Source organism: Oryctolagus cuniculus, chromosome 6 (genome assembly GCF_051225735.1).
Source record: "Oryctolagus cuniculus isolate XC-2025 breed Fujian yellow rabbit chromosome 6, ASM5122573v1, whole genome shotgun sequence".
NCBI lineage: Eukaryota > Metazoa > Chordata > Mammalia > Lagomorpha > Leporidae > Oryctolagus > Oryctolagus cuniculus.
The window spans coordinates 128,499,132-128,520,921 of NC_142872.1; the positions used below are offsets into that span (position 1 = coordinate 128,499,132).

General features: G+C 56.2%; 1 protein-coding gene and 1 long non-coding RNA gene across 4 annotated transcripts; one reads left to right on the forward strand and one right to left on the reverse strand.

Annotated features, from left to right (window-relative positions):
• Positions 1 to 1,071: 1,071 nt before the first annotated feature.
• Positions 1,072 to 6,962, reverse strand: KLF10 (KLF transcription factor 10). 3 transcript variants are annotated; one of them, XM_002710589.6, is made up of 4 exons: positions 6,803 to 6,962; positions 3,948 to 4,178; positions 2,933 to 3,848; positions 1,072 to 2,640 (listed from the first exon to the last, which is right to left on the reverse strand). In XM_002710589.6, exons 1-4 carry the CDS (start codon positions 6,836 to 6,838, stop codon positions 2,372 to 2,374), a joined length of 1,452 nt encoding a protein of 483 aa, XP_002710635.5. In that variant the 5' UTR covers positions 6,839 to 6,962; the 3' UTR covers positions 1,072 to 2,371. The 3 variants fall into 3 exon arrangements, with proteins under 3 accessions (XP_002710635.5, XP_051700643.2, XP_051700645.2); XM_051844683.3 differs by lacking the exon at positions 6,803 to 6,962 and adding an exon at positions 4,905 to 5,235; XM_051844685.3 differs by lacking the exon at positions 6,803 to 6,962 and adding an exon at positions 4,889 to 5,232.
• A 2,223-nt stretch (positions 6,963 to 9,185) lies between these two features.
• LOC127490791 (uncharacterized) lies at positions 9,186 to 18,052 on the forward strand. The gene is made up of 3 exons (XR_016236567.1): positions 9,186 to 9,511; positions 13,563 to 13,663; positions 16,960 to 18,052. It is a non-coding gene; the product is annotated as an uncharacterized LOC127490791 (long non-coding RNA).
• Positions 18,053 to 21,790: the final 3,738 nt, after the last annotated feature.

Here is a 21,790-nt window from a genome sequence, read left to right on the forward strand (position 1 = left end):
CTGCAATGGCCAGAGCTGCGCCGATCCGAAGCCAGGAGCCACTTTCCGTTTGCCTTCATTCTGGGGTAAGCTACAGTGCCTAACTTAGGGTCCCCAATCTGCTGAAATTCTGGCGAGAATCTCTTGGGAATCTGTTTCTGCAGACTTTTCTGCACCTAACCCTGTTTGCTTTTTTTTTTTTTTTTTTTTTTTTTTGACAGGCAGAGTGGACACAGAGAGACAGAGAGAGAAGTCTTCCTTTGCCATTGGTTCACCCTCCAATGGCCGCCACTGCCGGTGCACCGCGCTGATCCGATGGCAGGAGCCAGGTGCTTCTCCTGGTCTCCCATGGGGTGCAGGGCCCAAGGACATGGGCCATCCTCCACTGCACTCCCTGGCCACAGCAGAGAGCTGGCCTGGAAGAGGGGCAACTGGGACAGAATCCGGTGCCCCGACCAGGACAAGAACCCGGTGTGCCGGCGCCACAGGCGGAGGATTAGCCTAGTGAGCCGTGGCGCCGGCACCGTTTGTCTTTTTGTTGCTTTACGCTCTTCCTTTGGATGCTGTGATGGTTCAATCTTCTCCCAATTGTTTCACCTAAGTGTTGGCATACCACAAAAGGTTTTATTCTCTCTCTCTCTCTCTCTTTTAAAGACTTATTTATTTGAAAGGCAGAGTAACAAAGAGGCAGAGGCAGAGAAGAGGGAGAGACAGAGAGAGGTCTTCCATCCACTGGTTCACTCCCCAAATGGCCACAATGGCCGGAGCTGCGCTGATCCAAAGCCAGGAGCCAGGAGCTTCTTCTGGGTCTCCCACATGGGTGCAGGGCCCAAGGACTTGGGCCATCTTCTGCTTTCCCAGGCCACAGCAGAGAGCTGGATTGGAAATGGAGCAGCCGGGTCACGAACTGGCGCTCATATGGGATGCCGGCGCTTCAGGCCAAGGCATTAACCCACTGCACCACAGCACCAGCCCCTCTGAGGTTCTAAATTTGAAGGAGACCCTAAGAAAAACACAGACACCAAGTCCTTGTCACACTAAATGACAATGTCAAGATGAGAACGGTTTTACAAATGCAATGAACCAATCATATATATCAAAGGAAAATCTTTATTGTAAACAAGATATAAAGTACAACAAAAGAAATATTGTGCAAATTTTGAGCCACAAGAATTTTTTTTTGAGAGACTATTTTCCAAAGAGTCCAAGTTTTTCTGTCAGAAATCTACACCTGATGCACAGAAAACTGTTAAGTGGGAAGATATAGTGACATTTTTCACTATATAAACAATTTATTGTTTCACCACTGTGTGTATCATCCACTATACAACAGAACAGAAATACTGTTAACAAAAGTGAATGTTCTAATAACAATTTTCCTACCCATCTACTTCCACATCCGCAAAAAACTCCTATAAATGAACAGGACCACATCTGTCCGTCCGTGAGCAACGCTCGCTAATACTCTCCTTCAGTAAAGCACGTAGGACATCCTCAGCACGTAAGGGCACTTCACTGCTGACACAGCCATCTTTTTCAAGGAGTTATCTAAAATTCTTGACATCCCTTCTTCACAATATGTATTTTCATCTTCATATTTTTTTTTCCCTAAACAAAGTGCAGTTTATCTTAGCGTCTACGGAAAACACATCGGTATACAATTTTCAAATCTACACAAGAAACTGCAGGCAAACTAAAAGTTCAAAGCATAATAAAATGCCTAGATATAATCATGTTAAACTTTTAAAACCGAAGTGGGGGGGGGAAATGGTAGCTACACACTTCAAAAAAGCAATTAAATTAGTGAGGATTCCAATTCTTTGGGCCCTCTTGAGCAATGTACAGCCATTCAATCCCAAACATCAACAATAGTGTGCCGGCACCTGCCGCAGGTGTGCCTGATAACTACACCACAGAGCTGGCTGGGAAGACCAGGAACAGTAAACAAGATAACTCTTGGAAAAGATGACGCCGGCCGGCGCTCAGCTCCACCTCTGTACCGTAAGCTTCGTCTCCAGTCTCTCGGTTCTTGAAACCAGTGCTTGAGAAGAATCACATTGAAGAGTTGGTCTCAAGTATCCACAGCAAAAGAAAGTAACAAATGTGCACACAAACCCGAATCTGTGCTACCTGTGCTGACCTCATCAGAAACCTTCAGCGAACGTTGGAAGGAACAAAAGCTCTCTCATCTCTCTCACGAGAAAAGAAACGCAACCTGCCCTTCTGTGACCTGCCTGCGGCCGCAGTGCACATCACCCGGCCCAGGCTGGCCCTCGCCCAGGCGGCGTGGGGCGTCCACTGTCAGCCCAAGCCAGAGAGGCCCCGCCCGGCCACGCCACCACGGGCTCCCGGCGGCCACCACAGTCAGTTCCGACTCGTCAGCAGCCGGCCGTCACTGCGGGCACTGCGTGGGCGTGGGGGTCGGCGGGAGGGCGATGTCATTGAGCTTGCTCACTTCCATCTGCCAGTTGGGGAGCTTCTTGGCTGACAGATGGCGGCGGGCGTGCTTGGTCAAGTGGTCGCTCCGCATGAACCGCCGGTCACACATGGGGCAGGCGAATTTCTTCTCCCCGGTGTGGGTTCGCCGGTGCCTGGAGAGCTCGTCGGAGCGGGCGAACCTCCGCTCGCAGCCCTTCCAGCTGCAGCTGAAAGGCTTCTCCCCTGGAAGAGAGAGGGCCAGACACAGTTACACACGGCCGCGCACTCCCCGACGGGAAAGGCTGTTGGACACCTACTGCTCCGCTTTCAACATCACATTTCCCCGTATAAAGAAGCCCAAGGTGACAAGGCCTTCCGAGCCGCACTACGGCGGAGAGGCCACAGGCTGATGGAGGACCCAGCCACTGGCCAGCACAGAAGCCCGCTGCAACATGCCTGGCTCACCGTGTGACCACAGACACAACTCTCCCCTCCCGACACCCGCGGTACAGACACACATGACAGCAGCCGGTACCTGTGTGTGTTCTCATGTGGGCCTTCAGATGAGAGCTTTTGAAGTAGGTCTTGCCGCACCCTGGGTGGCTACAGATGTGACTTCTTATCCGGGAGGAGTCGATCTGAGGAGTGACTTTGGCTGCTGCAGGGGAAAACCCGGGGGCGGGGGCGATGGGAGACAGTCTGGTACCGTTGGGGCTCACCACAGGTGGCTTTGGGCTGGGCACCACAGGCTGCGGCACGACAAACATGACAGCCCCTTTGGGCACCTGTGCGCCCATGAACACGACAGGGGGGCAGACGGCGGGTGGCTGGCTGGGTGGAGTGCTGGGAACGACAGTTGTCACGACAGGGTTGTTTGCGGGGAGGGGAACCATCTGGCAGATGACCGGCATGGAGGGCACGGTCCCTGCAGACACGGCGGGCGGAGAGACCAACACCGACTTCTGTTGTGGGGACGCGGGGGCTGGCTGAGACCGGCAGATGACCGTCTCCGAGGAAGGCACAGAAAAGTCAAAAAGAGCAGCCCCTGCTTTCTCATCAGCGTCGGCCGCGGCGCTCTGCTCACACTTGGATCTGTTTGGCGACACAGCTGCACACGGTATGTTTTTCCTTGCAGCCTCAACGCTTGGGTGGGCTCGTCTCCGAAAAGCACTGTCCTGATAGGCAGCGGCGCCGGCTGCTTTCACGGGGCAGGACCGGTGGTTGCAGAGCTGGGCGTCCGCTGTATGGCGGATCACGCTGGTTGCCTGAGCCTTGGGGAGCTTGGGGAGCGCCACCGGGCTCTTCTCTTCTTCCTTGAAAGGGGCAGCGGCAGGGTAAGGCTTGGCGGCGTCTGAGAGGGATTTGAAGTGCCCAGTAGATGGCGCTGGTGCCAACAGATTGGACGCTTGCGAGGGTTCAAAGTCCGAGGGGCTGTAAGGGGGGGTCAGACACTGGAAGAGACACAGAAGCGGGAGAAATTCAGAGCTCATTACTGACCGCACTGGAAACCCCGCGATCTACAGCACTCTTAAAAAACCCGCGGCACTTACAAAGGCAGGGATGGTGTGAAAATCGGGAGTCCCCGGGAGCAGGTTCTCTTCCTCCGACAGGTCGGACACTGGTGTGACCGGTCTGTTCTCCAGGTACTTCTTAAAATCCGACTTCCAGCTGCAGCTCATGGACATGAGCGCCTCCACGGCTTCGAAATCACTCTTCTCCGCTGTTTTGTTCCAGCAATACACACTCTCTTTCGACCTTTCAGAGTTCATCTCCATTCTCTCCTGTGAAAACGACACCGGGGCTCAGCCTGACTGATGAAGGGCAGTGGTTGACAGCCCCGCCTCCCCACCTGCAACAGGGCTCAGGCAAGAGAGCTAAGGGAGGATCCGCAAGGAAGCCTGGGCTTTTCTCAGCACCCCAGCCGCGCCGTGAGGTCCCGATAAAAAAAAAAATTAAAAAAAAAAAATGGCCAGCCCTTCCTTAGAAAGGCAAAGGCAAAGCGGGGTGGACAGCACTCTGACCTGTTGATAACGGGTCTGATCTTTGGAAAGTCACTTTAGACTTTGAGATACCAAAGGATACGTGATCCTCAGGGTCACGCTCAAGTTATGGGAGGCGATGGGAAACCTCACATTGTCAGGCTGCAAAGCTTTCAGTGCGGTCTCAACTTCTCCCTATCTGCATTGCCTTTCTATCTCACAGTGGTCTGGCTCTAACTATGACCAACACAGGCAATATTAAAAAATCAGATAATCAGGAACCTGAACATTCTAGGGATGTGCAAAAGCCTGGCCCGTGGAGTGTGAGGAGCAAGAAGAGAATCTAGTTTCGTGTAGCACGGCTTCACAGCACACGCTTTGCGCTGACCTACACAACCCTCTCCCTGCACTACCTCACGCGACGGGAGAGATCCCCGCCACCGCCTCTCCCATGTTCCACTTAAAAATCCAACTCCAGACTCCCAGTCAAAGCCGAGACTGTGCAAAAATACCGAAAAAGCGATTTACTGTCGCAAGGCGTGATTCTCATGGCTTGTTTTCGGACACGCACGATCCTTTCGTAACGAACTCGTCAGCGCCGCTAACAATGCCATTGCATAACAGCGCGCGCCTTTATGTAAGCCGCCGCGGCCAGCGGCGTCCGTGTGTAAACGCCGCCTCAGAACGCCACCGCGAAGAAAGGAGGCCGGCAGGAGGGGAGCCGGGCGCTGAGGAAAGGGAGCGGGCCGCGAGGCAGGAGAGGGAGCGGGGGCGGCGGCGGCCGGGGAGATCCTCGCGGGCGGGCGGGGACGCACGGAGGGGCCGCCCGCGCCTCAATGAGGCTCACGGGTGAGTCACTGGGAACATTCCCCGCCGCGCGCACGTCTCAGCGCCCCGGCCCCCGCCATTGGCCAGCCGGCCGGCGGCCCGCGCCCCGATTGGCTGGGAGGCCCAGGGCGGGGGCGGGGGGAGGGAGGCGGAGGGGGCGAGGCATGTGAACAAAGCGTGATCAGCGGCTGCTCCGGGCGGCGCAGGAAACGTGAACTGGGAATTGCCGCGCCGTCACCTTTCCCCTACTTCCTGAGCCCCGCGGGGCCCCCGCCCTCGCGCCGGCCTGGGGGAGGGGCCGCGGGCGCCGCCGCCAACCGCCCCGCAGTGCGCGCCCGGCCCGCGGGGAGGGGCGGGGCGGGGCCGCGCGCCCCGGCTCCGGAGGCGCCCGCCCCTTCCAGCTCCCCGCGAGCCGCCGTTCCCTTAGGAACCGACTGCAGGGCTGGGCCTCGCTCCCGCCCCTGGCGGGGGCCGGGGCTGGGTCACTCGGGGACGAGAAGCTCCCCGGGCGCACCCGCTCCCGGCCCACCCCCGGCCTCCGCCTCAGCTGCCGGGAGGAGGAGCCGGGTGCCCGCGCGGAAACCCGGCCGCCGCCCTCCTCCCGCCCGCAGCCCCCGGGGGGCCCCGGCCGAGCCCTCGGCGCTTCCCGCCCACGCGGCCCGCGGGACCTCAGACCACCCCGTCTCTCCCCGCAGCCGCGGCGCCCCCTCCGCACGGCTTCCGGCAGCGCCGGCCCCCGCGCGCCGCCGTCTCCAAGGGTTCCCAGACGTGTGCAGCCCCCACAGGCATCGGCTCCAGACGCGCGGCCCCCACGGCCTGTGCGCCTCCCGGCTCGACACGCGCGGCCCCCGCGTCTCGCGGTCCCAGCCGCGGAGTCCTGCTTCCCACCCTCCCGCCCCCTCCGAGGGGTCGTCAGCAGGCGGCCACCTGCCGCCGCCGGGGATGGAGAGGGGGGTCTCCTCCCGGCGTCTGCTGCGGCCGGCTGGCCACACTCGGTGGTCGCTGAGCCCGCGCGTGCCATCCCCGGCGCCCCCTCCCCCCGCCCCGGGCTGTCTGCGGAGCAGCCTGTTCCCCGAGGTCCTGGGCTGGCAGCCCGTGTCCTGCAAGCCTCAGCCCAGACCCCCACCCCACAAAGTGGGCAGCCCCTTGCTGTGGACACGCACCCCCTCCCCCGAAAGCTTGCCCGCTTCCACCCTGGGTCTCGTTCCTGATCCCGACTGGGGCGGCCCTGCCCGGTGCCAGGTGCAGGGTGGTCCCCTCCCCTAACCTCGCAGCAGAGCGGCAGCCCTCTGCCCTCGCCCCCCCACTCCTCCCCGTCATCTGCCGCCGTAGGTGTCCCTGCGGGGCAGCCCCTTCCCCTCCTCTCCACACCTAGAGTAAGCGCGCTCTCCCCTGGGTCCACCTCGTGACCCTCCCGCGACACATGCCCGCACCAGTGCCCACTGCCTGCAGGCAGGACGCCCCTCCCTCGCCCCCCGACTCCGCGGCAGCCCCGGCTCTCAGGCGTGGCGGCTGTCAGGGTCTCGGGGTTCGCGCCCTCGCCGGTCCCCAGACACGGCGCAGCGGGGAAGCACCGGGGGCATCCTCAGGTGACTCACCGGGGCCTGCTGGAGGGAAGCGCCGAAGTTGAGCATGTCTGGCTGCCTGGCCGCCCGCGGCGAGCTGACTGCCTGCGAGGCTGCTGGCTCGCCTGGCCTCAGACGGACGCGCAGAGCCACTCGACGCCGCTCCCGCCGCTGCCCGCGCCGCGCGCCGTCTGCCCCCCTCCCCATTCAGGTAGCCGCTCCGCCTGCCCCGCGCCGCGGGCGGGGGCGGGGGCGGAGCCTGCCGCCGGCCAATCAGCGGCAAAGGTGTGTGAGGCGCCGACCAATGGCCTTGCGGGGCCACGCGTGATCAGCGGCTGCCCGGCGGCGTGAAGCTGTGTCAGTGGAGCGTGTACACAATCCCCGGCAGCGTGTTCCCTCGGCCCTGCCCCGGGGAACTCCCGCGGCCACCTGACTCGGTGATGCCCTCGCCCTCGCCCACCCCTCGCCGCCCCGGCCCCCGCCCCGGCCGAGGGGGCGGCGCCGCGGGCGGGCGCCGGACGGGGAGGCGCGGCGCGGCGGCGGCGGGCCGGCCCCACGTGGGGGTGGGGAGGGCCGCCCGCTCCGCCCCGTCCCCGCCACGCCGGGCCCCAGCTCAGCCCGCCACGGAGTGGGCGGGACGCCGGGCGAGCGGGCGGGGGAGGCGGCGGCTGCAAGCCAAGGGGCTGGAGCCAAGAGATTTGCCTTGGAAGCGCCATCCTCGCGCGCGTCTGGCGAGAACGCCGAGCCCAGTGACCGACTGAGCTGCAGTTCTGGGTCGTTTGCTGGGTTTTGCCTCACCGGGTCGTGGGCGGGTGGCGCGCCAGGGAGGAGGGCGGAGGAGCCCGGGCACGCAGCGGCCACCTGCTCCCGCGCCCCCCGCCCACGCTGAGCCGCCGGCGTGGGCGCGCCCTCCCCCGCCGCGCTGCAGGCATCCGTGCTCGGCCTGCCCCGCCCATGCTTCCCCCGGGGCCTCCGAGGGGTGGCGCGGGGACTGCGGGAAGCCCCGGGAACTGGACCAATGGCGTGCCGGGGAGCGTAGACCGGACTTTTCACCCGTCTCTGGCGCCGACGCTCGGCGGCAGGATCGCGTTGGAGCTCGGTGTAGTCGAAGTTTAAGTCGCAGCCTGCAGCTGTTTCAAAGGGAGACGCCCGCCCACTCTCCCCTCACCAAAGGCCAGCCTGGAAGCCGCCGTGGACACCGGCTGGGAAGGGGTCTCCTAAGGTGTCCAGGCTCCCGCAGGAACACGCCTGCCAGGTGCTGGCCACGACAAAGGCTCTCGGTCCCAGAATCGCCGCCACCACCCCCCAGCCACTGTGCCCTGACCCTGTCGGAGGCGGGCCGGTGTTCAGAACAGGAAACCGGTGTGTGTGCCGCCTCGGGGCCGGGGGCTCTGCTGCGGTGCCCTCGGCTCCCCGTTTGTGCCTGTTCACAGCAGCTTTTGTTGCAGAGGGGGCCAGTGACAGGCTGAACACGAGGCAGGAGCCCCTGAAGGACCCCTTTCTCCCCGGTGAAACCAAGAAACTGCTAAGGCTCGGGCTAGCCGGCGACAACAGTACCGAGGATGCCATTGGCCAGGCCAGGGGGGCCCCTGGGTGGAAGGGGCTGAATGGCCTCCTGTCACTGCCCCTGCTGGCTGCTGGAGGCGTGCCAGCTCTGCCGCCCAGGCAGCTCCCCAGGCCCCTGCCGCCGTCTGCTCGGGTGTCCCTCCCTGCAGACTTCCTTCCGCCCGGGCTGTCCCATCCTGTTGATCTGAGCCCAGGAGCTGGAGCAGCTGGGGGGTGGGGGGCACCTGCTGCAGGCAGGAAGCTTGCCTGTGTGTGCCCAGCCCTGGGCCTGCCTGCCTTCCTTCCTGTCAGGGAGCCGCCCCCTGGGCTGGCCACAGCCAGACGCTTCAGGCCTAAGTGTGGGGCTGCTGGCGTAGGGTCCCCGTGTGCTGAGAAGCCGTGGCGGGAGAGCTGCAGGACAGGAGAGAGAGGCAGTGCCTGGGGCAGTGGTGGCGGCAGGATCCAGGATCGCTGGAGATTCAGAGCCAGGTGTCCCACAGGGACCTCAGAGTCACAGAACCCAAACTCGAGTGGCTGCTGCTGCTCTTTCCTGTGGGCCCCTCACCTCCCATGTGGCCTTTGCCTTCCCCCTCAAGGTCCCGGTTCCCGTTGGCACCCACGTCCCCTGTATCCACCCTTCAAATGGTGCTGCAGGTCAGTCTGCCATCAACTCTTGCTGAGATTGAACAATCTGTGACCCCCCCCAACTTCCACCCACACTCCAGCTGGCTTCCCAGTGCCCGACGTCTACACCGAGAGCAGAATCCCTTTATTGAAGTCATGATCCAATCACAGCAGTCCCCGTGTAAACACGATCCTGGCTCCTGTCGCCAGGCCAGGAGATAAAAGGCCGTGCTGTTCTGAGCTGCGTGTTCTGCTCCCAGCTGCTCCTTTGGACAGACTGGACACGAGCTCCCCAACAACTCCCTCCAGCTCACCTTTCCACCGGGACTATCTCTGGCCCACAGCCACAGCTTCTGAATATCCACAACTTCATGCCATGTCCTCATCCAGGAAGTAGTTTCCATTACCTCTGTTCGTGCACCCATTCCATTCCAAAGGATGTTTGTGGAGCACCTACTATGTGTTCTAGGCGCCGGGACAAGAACGGTGAACAAGACAGGCCAGGTCCCCACTCGTAGAAAGCTTAGATGGGGAGACAGACACGGAGACCACACACGTGCACTACCTGTGAAGGTAAGGTTAGTCTTTGCAATGCATGGGTGATGTTACTGTGCCTAGGGGACTGGTTTGGTTTGAGAGAGAGAAGTCTGCCCTCGGGAGGAGACTCGAAGCTGAAAACCTTCTGAGAGGATAAGCAGATCCAGGGCGAGTCCACGAAAGTGCAGTGAGCAGCTAAAGCCGGGTCCTGCAGCAGGAAGGGCGGTGCTGGAGGTGTGAGGGTGCCGGGCATGGGAGGGGATGAGCTGCAGAGTGAGGCAAGAGGAGCCAGACGACTGCGGGGTTATGGGTCATGGGGTGAAACGTGGATTTTCTATGTGCAAGGGGAGGCCATTTTTTTCTCGGAAGAAACACGTTTTTCTCCTTAATGACCCCTTTGCCTTCTTGGCTTTCGAGGTTTTTGCTCCCTTGCCCCTTGGTTGAAGCCTTCTTTGATAACTCCAACATGAGTTCATTCTTCTCTGCTTACACACGTTGTTCCGTGGCCACACCTTATGCTGGGCGTGGAGCACTTAGTCACATCTTATTGCAAGATGTATTTTACTAATTACTGTCCACACTCCACCCAGATCTGGGCTCCTTCAATATGGTGGCCATATCATGATTTGTGGATCCAACATCTAATCTGTATTAGGCACTCGGACTTTTTTTTTTAAGTTTTAAAAATATTTTATTTGAGGCTGGCGCCACGGTTCAATAGGCTAATCCTCCGCCTGCGGCGCTGGCACACCGGGTTCTAGTCCTGGTCAGGGCGCCGGATTCTGTCCTGGTTGCTCCTCTTCCAGTCTAGCTCTCTGCTGTAGCTTGGAAGTGCAGTGGAGGATGGCCCAAGTCTTGGGCCCTGCACCTGCATGGGAGACCAGGAGAGGCACCTGGCTCCTGGTTTCGGATCAGCGCGGTGCGCCAGCCGCAGCTGCCATTGGGGGGTGAACCAACTGAAAAAGGAGGACCTTTCTCTCTGTCTCTCTCTCTCACTGCCCACTCTGCCTGTCAAAAAAAAATTTTATTTGAAAGGTGGAGTTACAGAAAGACAGAGGGAGAGGAGAGACAGAGTTTTTCCATCCCCTGGTTCTCTCTCCAAATGGCCATAATGGCCGGGGCTGTGCCAGGCCAAAGCCAGGAGCCAGGAGCTTCTTCTGGGTCTCCCACATGGTGCAGGGCCCCAAGGACTTGGGCCATCCTCCGATGCTTTCCCAGGTACATATTAGCAGGGAGCTGGATAGGAAGTGGAACAGCTGGGACTTGAACCGGCACCCATGTGGGATGCTGGCACTGTGGGCCATGGTTTTAACACACTGCACCATAGCACCAGCCCCCACTCAGATATTTTCCTATGGGGAAACAAAACCAGGTTGTCTTTAAAGATCCACTGGGGTTATAGACAGAATGTGGGCAAATGCCTAGGTAGAAGTGTAAATCCTTCTATACCTTTCCTGTAGCTCATTTTATTGAAGGTCCAGATGTGGAAAATTATCATCTTGGGCATGGATTTAAGTTCAAGCAGCACTTAGGCCAGATGCTGACTCTGCTGATGGGGCCGGTTTCTCCCTCGATCAGAATAGCAAAGGGGCGGGGTGGGGGCAGCACTGTGGCACAGTGGATTAAAGCCCTGACCTGAAGTTCTAGCATCCCATATGGGCACTGGTTCTAGTCCCTGCTGCTCCTCTTCCAATCCAGCTCTCTGCTATGGCCGGGGATAGCAGTAGAAGATGGCCCAAGTCCTTGGGCCCCTGCACCCACATGGGAGACCTGGAAGAAGCTCCTGGCCCCTGGCTTCGGATCGGCGCAGCTCCAGCCGTTGCGGCCATCTGGGGAGGGAACCGGTGGATGGAAGACCTCTCTCTCTCTCTGTCTCTACCTCTCTCTGTAACTCTGTCAAATAAATGAAATCTTAAAAAAAAAAAAATAGCAAAGGGAAGGGGGCCTCATGTGTAAAGAATGTTCTGTTACAGATGTTGGAACACACTGTACCCTAGCATCTGTTGCAGATAACAGGATTTGACTCCCTTAACTCGTGCAGACATTTGAACCCCGAAGTCTTAAGTTAAGGGTTAATGGATTAATGATAATGATTGATGGACCGGAGTGGAGGCTTGATTTGATTCTGGCTGTCAGGACGTGATCGGATTGGATTAAGCTGATAAGCTGGAGACCACACAGAGGATGGAAGAGCTCGCTCCCTGGCTCTGTGTGTTGGCTCACCCTGTGATCGCTCCTCGTATACACTTCTCCATTACCAGCCTTTATCAGGGACCAGACAACGGTGCCGCCCACTCTTGTGCTGTGCACCTCCAAACCGGAAGCCAGAACAAACCTTTCCTTCCCCAAAAGCTCCTCTCAGGTATTTCAAATTAATGAGCGCTGGCTAATACGTCATCTTCCCTGCCCCCTTTCCGACAATGGGTCTCCTCTCATTCATTCACTTGTTCTCTTCCCCACCCTGTGCCAGGCATTAGCTGTACACTTGAGGAGCATTCATAAAAGCAATATAGTTCCTGGGCTGAAGGAGCTTCCAGGATGGTGGGAGACGTGAATACGTGAGTTAGCCATCGCCATAGCCCAGTAAATGCTGAGATGAGGGCATGGACGGGCAGGCCTGGGCAGGAGTCAGGGGAGACTTCCCCGCCCCGTGGATCTCTAAGCTGGGACGTAGAAGGGTGCAGGTGCAAAGCATTGAGACCCAGGGCTGCAGACTTGACAGGATGAGGAGCTTAGGCTGTTAAGGAAAGCTGCCCAGAAGGTAAACGTTTATCCTAAGGGCCCATGGAGACCGCCTGAAGGGATTTGGTGGCCTAGGAAGCTCCTTCTAGCCCTGTGTGGACAACGGGTCAGAAGGGAGGGGTCTAACACCAACAAGACGCTTTCGTAGTAATATAGGCAGCTAAGCTGAGGGCTGGCCTGAATTCGAGATGTGGAAAAGAGCTGCCAAGAGCAGGCAGGTTCTGGCCGTTGGTCGGTGTGGGTGTGAGGCAGAGGCGGGGCACGGAGGAGGACTGTCAGAGCCTGGCTCCATTCACTGGGGGAAGCAGGACTACAGAGAGGCAGTAGGCTTTGGTGCAGAGGAAGAAAATGCAAAATTTGGTTTCGGACATGCAAAGCTGAGGTGACCATGGGGGTGTCTAGGAGGTGGTTGCCTTTGCAGTTCTGGATCTTAGGAGGGGGACGTGTGGGCTGGAGATGAAGATGTGGGAGTCTTCAGAGTATAGGGGGCAGTTGAAGCCAGGGCAATGGACAAAATCCCCTAGGGGAAGTAAGGAACCAGAAAAAGAGAATTGAGGGTGGCCTCTGGGGGAAGCACAGGGGACCGGGGGATGTACGGCAGCAGGCAGGTGGCGAGGGATGTCCCAGCAAGGACTTCCTTCCTGGATGTCGTCCTCAGGACTCTATGGCCTAGTGGTTCCTCAGGACTCTATGGCCTAGTGGTTCCTAGAGTGGCCTGGAGGAACAAACAAGGGCTGATTCTGAAAGTGAAAGTGACAGATGGAGTAGGAAGAAAAAATCCCCTCTAAAAACTGGTGAATATTATTCACTATTTTCATTATACGATTTGCTATATTTTTAAGCTCATTAAAAGATTCTTTCCTATCTTGAATTCTTTTTTTTTTTTTTTTTTTTGACAGGCAGAGTGGACAGTGAGAGAGAGAGAGAAAGAGAGAAAGGTCTTCCTTTGCCATTGGTTCACCCTCCAATGGCCGCCGCGGCCGCGCTGATCTGATGGCAGGAGCCAGGAGCCAGGTGCTTCTCCTGGTCTCCCATGGGGTGCAGGGCCCAAGCACCTGGGCCATCCTCCACTGCACTCCCTGGCCACAGCAGAGAGCTGGCCTGGAAGAGGGGCAACCGGGACAGAATCCGGCGCCACAACCGGGACAGAATCCGGCGCCCCGACCGGGACTAGAACTCAGTGTGCCGGCGCCGCTAGGCGGAGGATTAGCCTAGTGAGCCGCGGCGCCGGCCCTCCTATCTTGAATTCTTTATGTTGCATAAGTTGTTTCTAAAGATGGCTGCAGTACCCACCCTACCCCGCCCACCCCATGTCATAGAGTCCTCTCCCCCTTTGCCATTCCAGTGTGGAAAAGGTGAGGAGTCTGGGACGGCAGACAGGTGAGCAGAGCCTCCTGGGACCCTCCAGCCGTGACCCAGGGCCAGCTGACACCACTTGGAGCATAGGTGAGCCTGCCCTGCTGAACTCTGACCCCCCGGGACCATGAACAAGAAATAGAAGAGCAGCCCCAGGAGCGCTTCCTTCCTCCCCTGCGCCCCACTGCCTGCCGTGGAGGAGTGTGGGTTTGGCAGTGGTTTGCTACTCTGCAGGAGGGAGTTGAAATGTTGGGTGTGTGCTTTAACCCTGAAGGAACAGCCACCATTTTCAAAATACTCATCTTTTGAGTACTTAAAAAAAAATCAAAATACTTGCAGAAAGCCCCAGGAAGGAAGATTAGAAAAACTACTCAAGTGGAAAAGGAAGGAAAATTGAAGGGAGAGAAAAATTTTTTGACTTAGAGAAATGGGAAGTGTGGAGATCTGGAAGAAAAGTGTCCCACCCCACCACTACGCGCTGTCCTGAGCACTCCGTGATGGGAAGGAAGAGAGTTTGCCTTGAAGGAGCACCTGCCATGCTCCAGTGGTTTCTTTCTTTCTTTCTTTCTTTCTTTTTTTTTTTTTTTTGTCAAGCAGAGTGGACAGTGAGAGAGAGAGACAGAGAGAAAGGTCTTCCTTTGCCGTTGGTTCACCCTCCAATGGCTGCCACGGCCGGCGCACCACGCTGATCCGAAGCCAGGAGCCAGGTGCTTCTCCTGGTCTCCCATGGGGTGCAGGGCCCAAGCACCTGGGCCATCCTCCACTGCACTCCCTGGCCACAGCAGAGAGCTGGCTTGGAAGGGGGGCAACCGGGACAGAATCCGGCGCCCCGACCAGGACTTGTGCTGGCGCCGCAAGGCGGAGGATTAGCCTAGTGAGCCGCGGTGCCGGCCATCTTCCAGCTTCTGTGTGAGTTGTCATGAAGGTTGTAACAGAAAGCTGACAGAAGGAAGAGGAACCAGTGAAGCTGCGGCTGGTGGTCTCTCTCCAGCAGGAGTCATTTTTTTTTTTAAATTTTAATTTCATTTTACTTGTTCATGTATCAGCAAGTCAGAATTACAGAGAGGCAGAGGTATAGAGAGAGAGGAAAACAGAGAGAGAGAGAGAGATTCCATCTGCTGGTTCACTCCCCAAATGGCCACAGTGGCCAGAGCTGGGCAGATCCGAAGCCAGGACCCAGGAGCTTTTTCCGGGTCTTCCACGTGGGTGCAGGGGCCCAAGGACTTGGACCATCTTCCACTGCTTTCCAGGCCATAGCAGAGAGCTGGATCAGAAGAGGGGCAGCCAGGACTAGAATCGGCACCCATATGGGATGCCTCTGCCTGCACTGCTATACCACAGCGCTGGCCCCAACAGGAGGCATTTTAAACTGAAATCTGCAAGTTGAGAAGATCTTCCAGAAGGGCAAAGGTCACACAATTCTCCCGTGGGGTTCTGCTGCCCCAGCTCCAGCCAAGCCTGGCTGTGTAATGGAGTGCAATCTCAAGAGACTCATCGTAGGGCAGATATTAAGATACCACCTGGGACGCCTGCATCTCTTTTCGGGGTGTCTGCGTTCATGTCCTGGCACTGCATCTCATTCCAGCTTCCTGCTAGTGCACACCCTTGGGGGGCAGCAGATGATGGCTCAAAGACTTGGGTCCCTGCCACTCATGTGAGAGCCCCAGATGGAGTTTTAATCTCCTGACTTTGGCTTGCCCCTGCCCTGGCTGTTGCAGGCATTTGGGGAATGAAGCATGAGTGATTTTTTATCTCTGTGTCTGTCTCTCTGCCTTTCCAATGAAGTGAAAAATAAATTTTAAAAAATCCTTTGTTTCACTCCTGAAGACAAACATGTAGCCCTTTCGGTTTAAAGTGCTTGGTTGTCATCAACAACAGATATTAAACAAACCTAGGAGGTGACCCAAAACAACCCTTAATGACAAACAGCAAGGAGGCTGTGATGACGGTTCTAGCATCTGGAATGGTGCTGTCACCGTTGAATGAAGCTTGTTAACTCCTTCTCAGAAAAAAAAAATGTTTTTTAAGTTCATAAAATGAAATTCATAAGAAAATTCAAAGGAAAACATTACACTTATTACTTAGCAAGACAGTTACTAAGTTATCTACAATAAGAGTGATGGCCGGCACCGCAGCTCACTAGGCTAATCCTCCGCCTTGCGGCTCTGGCACACAGGGTTCTAGTCCCGGTCGGGGTGCCGGATTCTGTCACAGTTGCCCCCCTTCCAGTCTAGCTCTCTGCTGTGGCCAGGGAGTGCAGTGGAGGATGGCCTAAGTGCTTGGGCCCTGCACCCCATGGGAGACCAGGATAAGTACTTGGCTCCTGGCTTCGGATTAGCGTGGTGCACCGGCCGTGGCAGCCATTGGAGGGTGAACCAACGGCAAAAGGAAGACCTTTCTCTCTGTCTCTCTCTCTCTCACTGTCCACTCTGCCTGTAAAAAACAAACAAACAAACAAACAAACAAACCAGTAAGATAGTGGTGCAGTGGGTAAGCCCACTGTTGCGGTGCCAGCATCCCATATGGTTCAAGCCCAGCTCCCTGCTAATGCGGCTGGGAAAGCAAAGGAAGATGACCTGAGTGCTTGGGCCCCTGCCACCCACTTGGGAGACCTGGGTGGAGTTCCAGGCTCCTGGCTTCTGGGGCCATTTTAGGGGAGTGAACCAGCAGAGGGAAGATCTCTCTGTCACCCTGCCTTTGAGACAAATCTTTTTATTTTAAGATTTATTTATTTATTTGAAAGAGTTACACAGAGAGAGAAAGAAAGACAGAGAGAGAGAGGTCTTCCATCCGCTCGTTCACTCCTCAGTTGGTCACAACGGCCGGAGCTGTGCCAGTCTGAAGCCAGGATCCAGGAGTTTCTTCTGGGTCTCCCACGCGGGTGCAGGGGCCCAAGGACTTCAGCCGTCTTTTACTGCTTTCCCAGGTCATAGCAGAGAGCTGGATCAGAAGTGGAGCAGCCGGGATCGAACCAGCTCCCATATGGGATGCCGGCACTGCAGGCGGTGGCTTTACCCACTATGCCACAGCATCGGCCCTAAGATAAATCTTAAAAACACATAAATAAACAACAATAAAATGGTAATTTAGCACACTGGTGCTCCCTTAGCACATTTAATAACGAGATCTGGTGTGGGTCTAATAATTAAAGACATGGAAGTTGTGACAAGCATAGCAAGAGCCTGAGGTATGTAACGGTGATCATACACTATGGAAATTAGTGATTTCTGTTTCTATTAGGGGCAAAGTGATTTCTGTTAGTGACAAAGTCATGGGTCCTACCAAGGCCAATGTTTCCAATCGTTTTTGTGAAGAAAATGCTAAGTTCTTGTTAGAGGTTGGTGAAAGTAAAATATATTAATTCCTTTTTCTATCCAATTTCACAGACCACCCTGAATTTTATGTGCAGATGCCTGTGGAACCTGGGGCCCCCAGATTAAGCCCCTCTGCTCACCCAGCTCTCGTAGACAAAACGGAACCTGGTCAGCTTTGCTGGCTGAAGATCTAGCAGTCACTCTGCCACAGTCCATTCAGGCTGCTGTCACCAAGTGCAGAAGACTGGGTGGCTCATTTGTCACAGTTGAGGGGGCTGGGATGTTCAAGGTCAAGGCGCCAGCAGGTTCAGCCTCTCCTGACGGCCGGCCTTCTCACAAGTGCGCCCCTTCCCCATGTCCTTGTGTGGTGCGAACAGCAAAGGCGCTCCCTGGGGCCTGTTCATAAGGCGCTGATTCTCATGACTTCTGCACCTCCCATGACCGTCACCCACGGGTCAGAAAGTCAATGTCCAGCATGTGGGGGACGCAGATGTCCAGACCACAGCACCATCCTACTCAGCGCTCACAAGGGAGAGCAGAGAGGCTGAGGTTGAGCCCCGGTGAAGCACTTCCTGGTCTCAAGCGAAAAGTTTGCCTCCTTGAAGATGACAAAACCAGAGCCCGTGTCTCCAGTGGGCCTGGCCTCAATCGGAAAGGAGCTCTTCCTGGGTCTCTTCCTTTGGCAGTGAGGGAAAACGGGGTGTGGGGGAGGGGAGAGATACAGAGTATGACTTCGAGAGGCAGCTGCAGAGTCTAGAATTCTGTGCCAGGCTCTTCTGGGTACTTTTGGCCAGTCTGCCTCCATTTCCTCAACTGTCACGTGGGAGTTACGTAGTGAATATGATCAGAGAGGTCAGGAAGAGGTTGAGTAAGACCACGTACGTGACAATATTTGACAAAGAGCGAAGCAGTGTTTCTCGAACTCAGTACATAGTGCCCCTCAGGTCTTGCTGAAAGTGTGTTCTGGGGCCAGCATTGTGGCAACCCTGGCAACATCCCAAATCAAGTCCTGGCCACTCTGCTTCTGATCCAGCTCCCTGCTAATGCGCCTGGAAAGGCAGCAGAAGATGGCCCAAGTGCTTGGGTCCCGCCACTCACATGGGAGATCAGGATGGAGTTCCTGGCTTCAGCCTGGCCTGATCTGACTGTGTTGGCCATCTGGAGGGTAAGCAACAAATGGAAGATCTCTCTCTCTGTCACTCTGCCTTTCACATAACTAAATAAGTAAATCTTAAACAATTTAGTCCTTTCAGAAAAAATAAAGTAAAAAGTAGGTTCTGAACCAGTAGGTCTGGGTCAGGCCCAAAGATTCTGCATTTCTGGCCGGCGCCACAGCTCACTAGGCTAATCCTCTGCCTGCAGCGCCGGCACCCCGGGGTTCTAGTCCCAGTTGGGGTGCCGGATTCTGTCCCGGTTGCTCCTCTTCCAGTCCAGCTCTCTGCTGTGGCCCGGGAAGGCAGTGGAGGATGGCCCAAATGCTTGGGCCCTGCACCTGCATGGGAGACCAGGAGGAAGCACCTGGCTCCTGGCTTCGGATCAGCGCAGTGCACCGGCTGTAGCAGCCATTTGGGGGGTGAACCAACGGAAGGAAGACCTTTCTCTCTGTCTCTTTCTCTCTCACTGTCTAACTCTGCCTGTCAAAAAAAAAAAAAAAAAAAAAAAGATTCTGCATTTCTACCACCGAGCATCCCTGGTGACACCTGAGTGGCTGCTCTGAGGCCCACACTCTGAGTAGCAAGGGGCCAAGCACTCTACCAGTGTTCATTGTTGCTACTTATTGCTGCTTGTGTATTCTACCCCACAGCATGACCCAAGGAGAATGACAGTTGGTGAGGAGGGAGCCACAGCTTATGAGATGGGGCCAGGCTTTGCTCAGCAAGACACTGGGTCTCACAGCCAAGTCAAATAATCCTTCCGATCAACTCAGTGTGGACTGAGCCGGCGCCGTGGCTCAATAGGCTAATCCTCCACCTTGCGGCGCCGGCACACCGGGTTCTAGTCCCGGTTGGGGCGCCGGATTCTGTCCCGGTTGCCCCTCTTCCAGGCCAGCTCTCTGCTATGGCCAGGGAGTGCAGTGGAGGATGGCCCAGGTGCTTGGGCCCTGCACCCCATGGGAGACCAGGAAAAGCACCTGGCTCCTGGCTCCTGCCAGGATCAGCGCGGTGCGCCGGCTGCAGCAGCCATTGGAGGGTGAACCAGTGGCAAAAGGAAGACCTTTCTCTCTCTGTCTCTCTCTCACTGTCCACTCTGCCTGTCAAAAAAAAAAAAAAATAAAAATAAAAAAAAATAAAAAAAAAACTCAGTGTGGACTAACCAGGCATGGGGGCTGGGAGCAAACACTGCGTGGAATATTTGTGCAAACGAACGACGTATGGCCAGCAAACCCCTTGCACTGGTAGCGCTGTCTCAGTCTTTGCGTGTGCCAGCTTTGGGTTTCTGAGTCACCACATCCCTTCCTGGCAGTTCGGAAGATCCCCTTTCCCCTGGATCTCCCGAAGTGAAGACGGTTCCCTGTGACGGCTGCATCTACTCTACGCTGCTAAGAACAGCCCAGAACAGTGCAGCCGAAGACGTGTGAGATGCTGGAGGGAGTGTCGGCTGGTTCCACATCTCACCAAAGCCATCTGGCAGTTGAGACAAAGCATGCACATGCCCTTTGACCGGTGATAAATTCTGGAATATATATTCCCAGGACATTCTCCCACAGGTCCATAAGGAGGCACATCACGGGACTGCTGGGGTAGCTGTGGGAGGCAGCCTAAATTGTTAACACTAGAGAAAAGGACTAGTAAAAAAAAAAAAAAAGCAGATGTGCATTAGTTAATACTAAGTAGCAGTGCAAAACAACCATCCAGATGTACACAGCAACATAGATGGAGCTTAAAAACCCAGCATTAGGGGGAAACCAGAGGAAACACAACAGGATTTATAGCAGGTTAGCATTTCTGTAAAGACACATTATGTTATACACCTTTTGCGAGAAGGTACTGTTGGCTGACACAAGGGCTCCATTTGCTTGGAGTGTTGCCAAAAAAACAGCCTCAAGTGGGAGTCGCTGAGAGAGAAGCTTTGTTTACTTGTGACAAGAAAAAGAAACAGTGGAGAAGTATAGGTCCCTACAGAAACTGCCTCTCTGAGCAGTTTGCTAGAGTTTTTCTAACAAGGGTTTGGGGCGTGTCCAGGATACAGACAAGGGGGAGCAGTCGCCTCCTTCCTGTTTGCATTCTATACATGCCTGGAGTGTGACAAACTTGGGATACCTATTCGCAGGACACTCCCCCACAGGTCCGTGGGACATTCGTCAGGGGATTGCTTAGGGTCACTGCTGGAGGCAGCTAAGTTGCCTGTTCAAAATTGTGACTCAAGGGGCCAGCATTGGGGTGCAGTGGGTAAAGTAGCTGCTGCGACACCAGCACCCCATTTGAGCACTGGTTTGAGTCCTGGCTGCTCCACTTCCACGGCAGCTCCCTACTGATAAGTGCATGGGCCCCTGCACCCACTTGGGGGGCCCGGATGAAGTTCCAGGATCCTGGCTTTGGCCTGGTCCAGCCCTGGCTGTTGTGGCCATTTGGGGAGTGAACCAGCAGATGGAAGATCTCTCTCTCTCTGTCCCTGTCTGTCTCTCTCTAACTCTGCCTTTCAGATTTTTTTTTTTTTTTTTTTTGGACAGGCAGAGTGGACAGTGAGAGAGAGAGAGACAGAGAGAAAGGTCTTCCTTTGCCGTTGGTTCACCCTCCAATAGCCGCCGTGGCCGGCACACTGCACTGATCCGAAGCCAGGAGCCAGGTGCTTCTCCTGGTCTCCCATGGGGTGCAGGGCCCAAGCACTTGGGTCATCCTCCACTGCCTTCCCTGGCCACAGCAGAGAGCTGGCCTGGAAGAGGGGCAACCGGGACAGAATCCGGTGCCCTGACCAGGACTAGAACCTGGTGTGCCGGCGCTGCAAGGCGGAGGATTAGCCTATTGAGCCACGGCGCCGGATCTGATACATTTTTAAAATACTTTTTAAGCAGCTGTGCCTCGGGCTGGTTTGTGGCAGCATTGGTGATTCCTCGTTTGTGGGCCCCTCTGAGTCCAACACTGCAAGATAAGCATTTCTGGAGCAGCCTCCAACAAACAAGCTCTGGTCAGTCAACTAAGGTCTTCTGGTCAGTCAGCTAAGGTCTTGGCCCTGTCCCTGTGGCCCTCTCTGCCCCACACATCCTGCACCCTGGTCGCAGCAGTCCTATCTAAAGACCTGTTAGACTTTTCAGACCGGGTGCTGTGGGGGCGAAAGGAATACAGCTGGGACTTGGAGGTTAAAACAAAAAGTAAAATGAAAGAACTTAGCATGAATTCATTATGAAGTGCTTAACAACTGTGTTCTTAAGTCAATATTGTTCACCTGAGGTTAGAAAGATGCCTGTGTGAAGCTCACACCTCACGCCCTCCAGGGAGCCCTCCCCCCTGACAGCTGTTTGGAGCCCTGGTGGCCCAGGCCTATCTGACCTACTCAGTGTTCACTTGGTCTCAGGTCTCCTCCCTACTGCTCCAACGCCCCATTGCTTTTTCCTGGCTTCTTGCTACTTTCTTACATTTGCCTTGGGGGGCCCCCCAGCAGACAAGGCTGAGCCGGGAGGTGAACCCTCCCGGCTAATATCCTAACATATCCTAATATGTTAAATCAGGGTTTGTTTTCCCCAGCTGTGGGACACCATTGCTCTGCTAAAAAAAAAAACCTCTGGACAGCGCTTAACTGGGCTTTTCCTCTCCTCTAGCACACACACAGGACATGGGCATCTAGGATTCACCATGTTTATGGTCAGCTCATGGAGGGTCCCAGCCTGCCTTGCGTGTGCCCAGCTGTCCAGAATTACTCACAGAAGAGGCCCAGCTCTCATCACGTTTGAGCAATGAACCTCGTC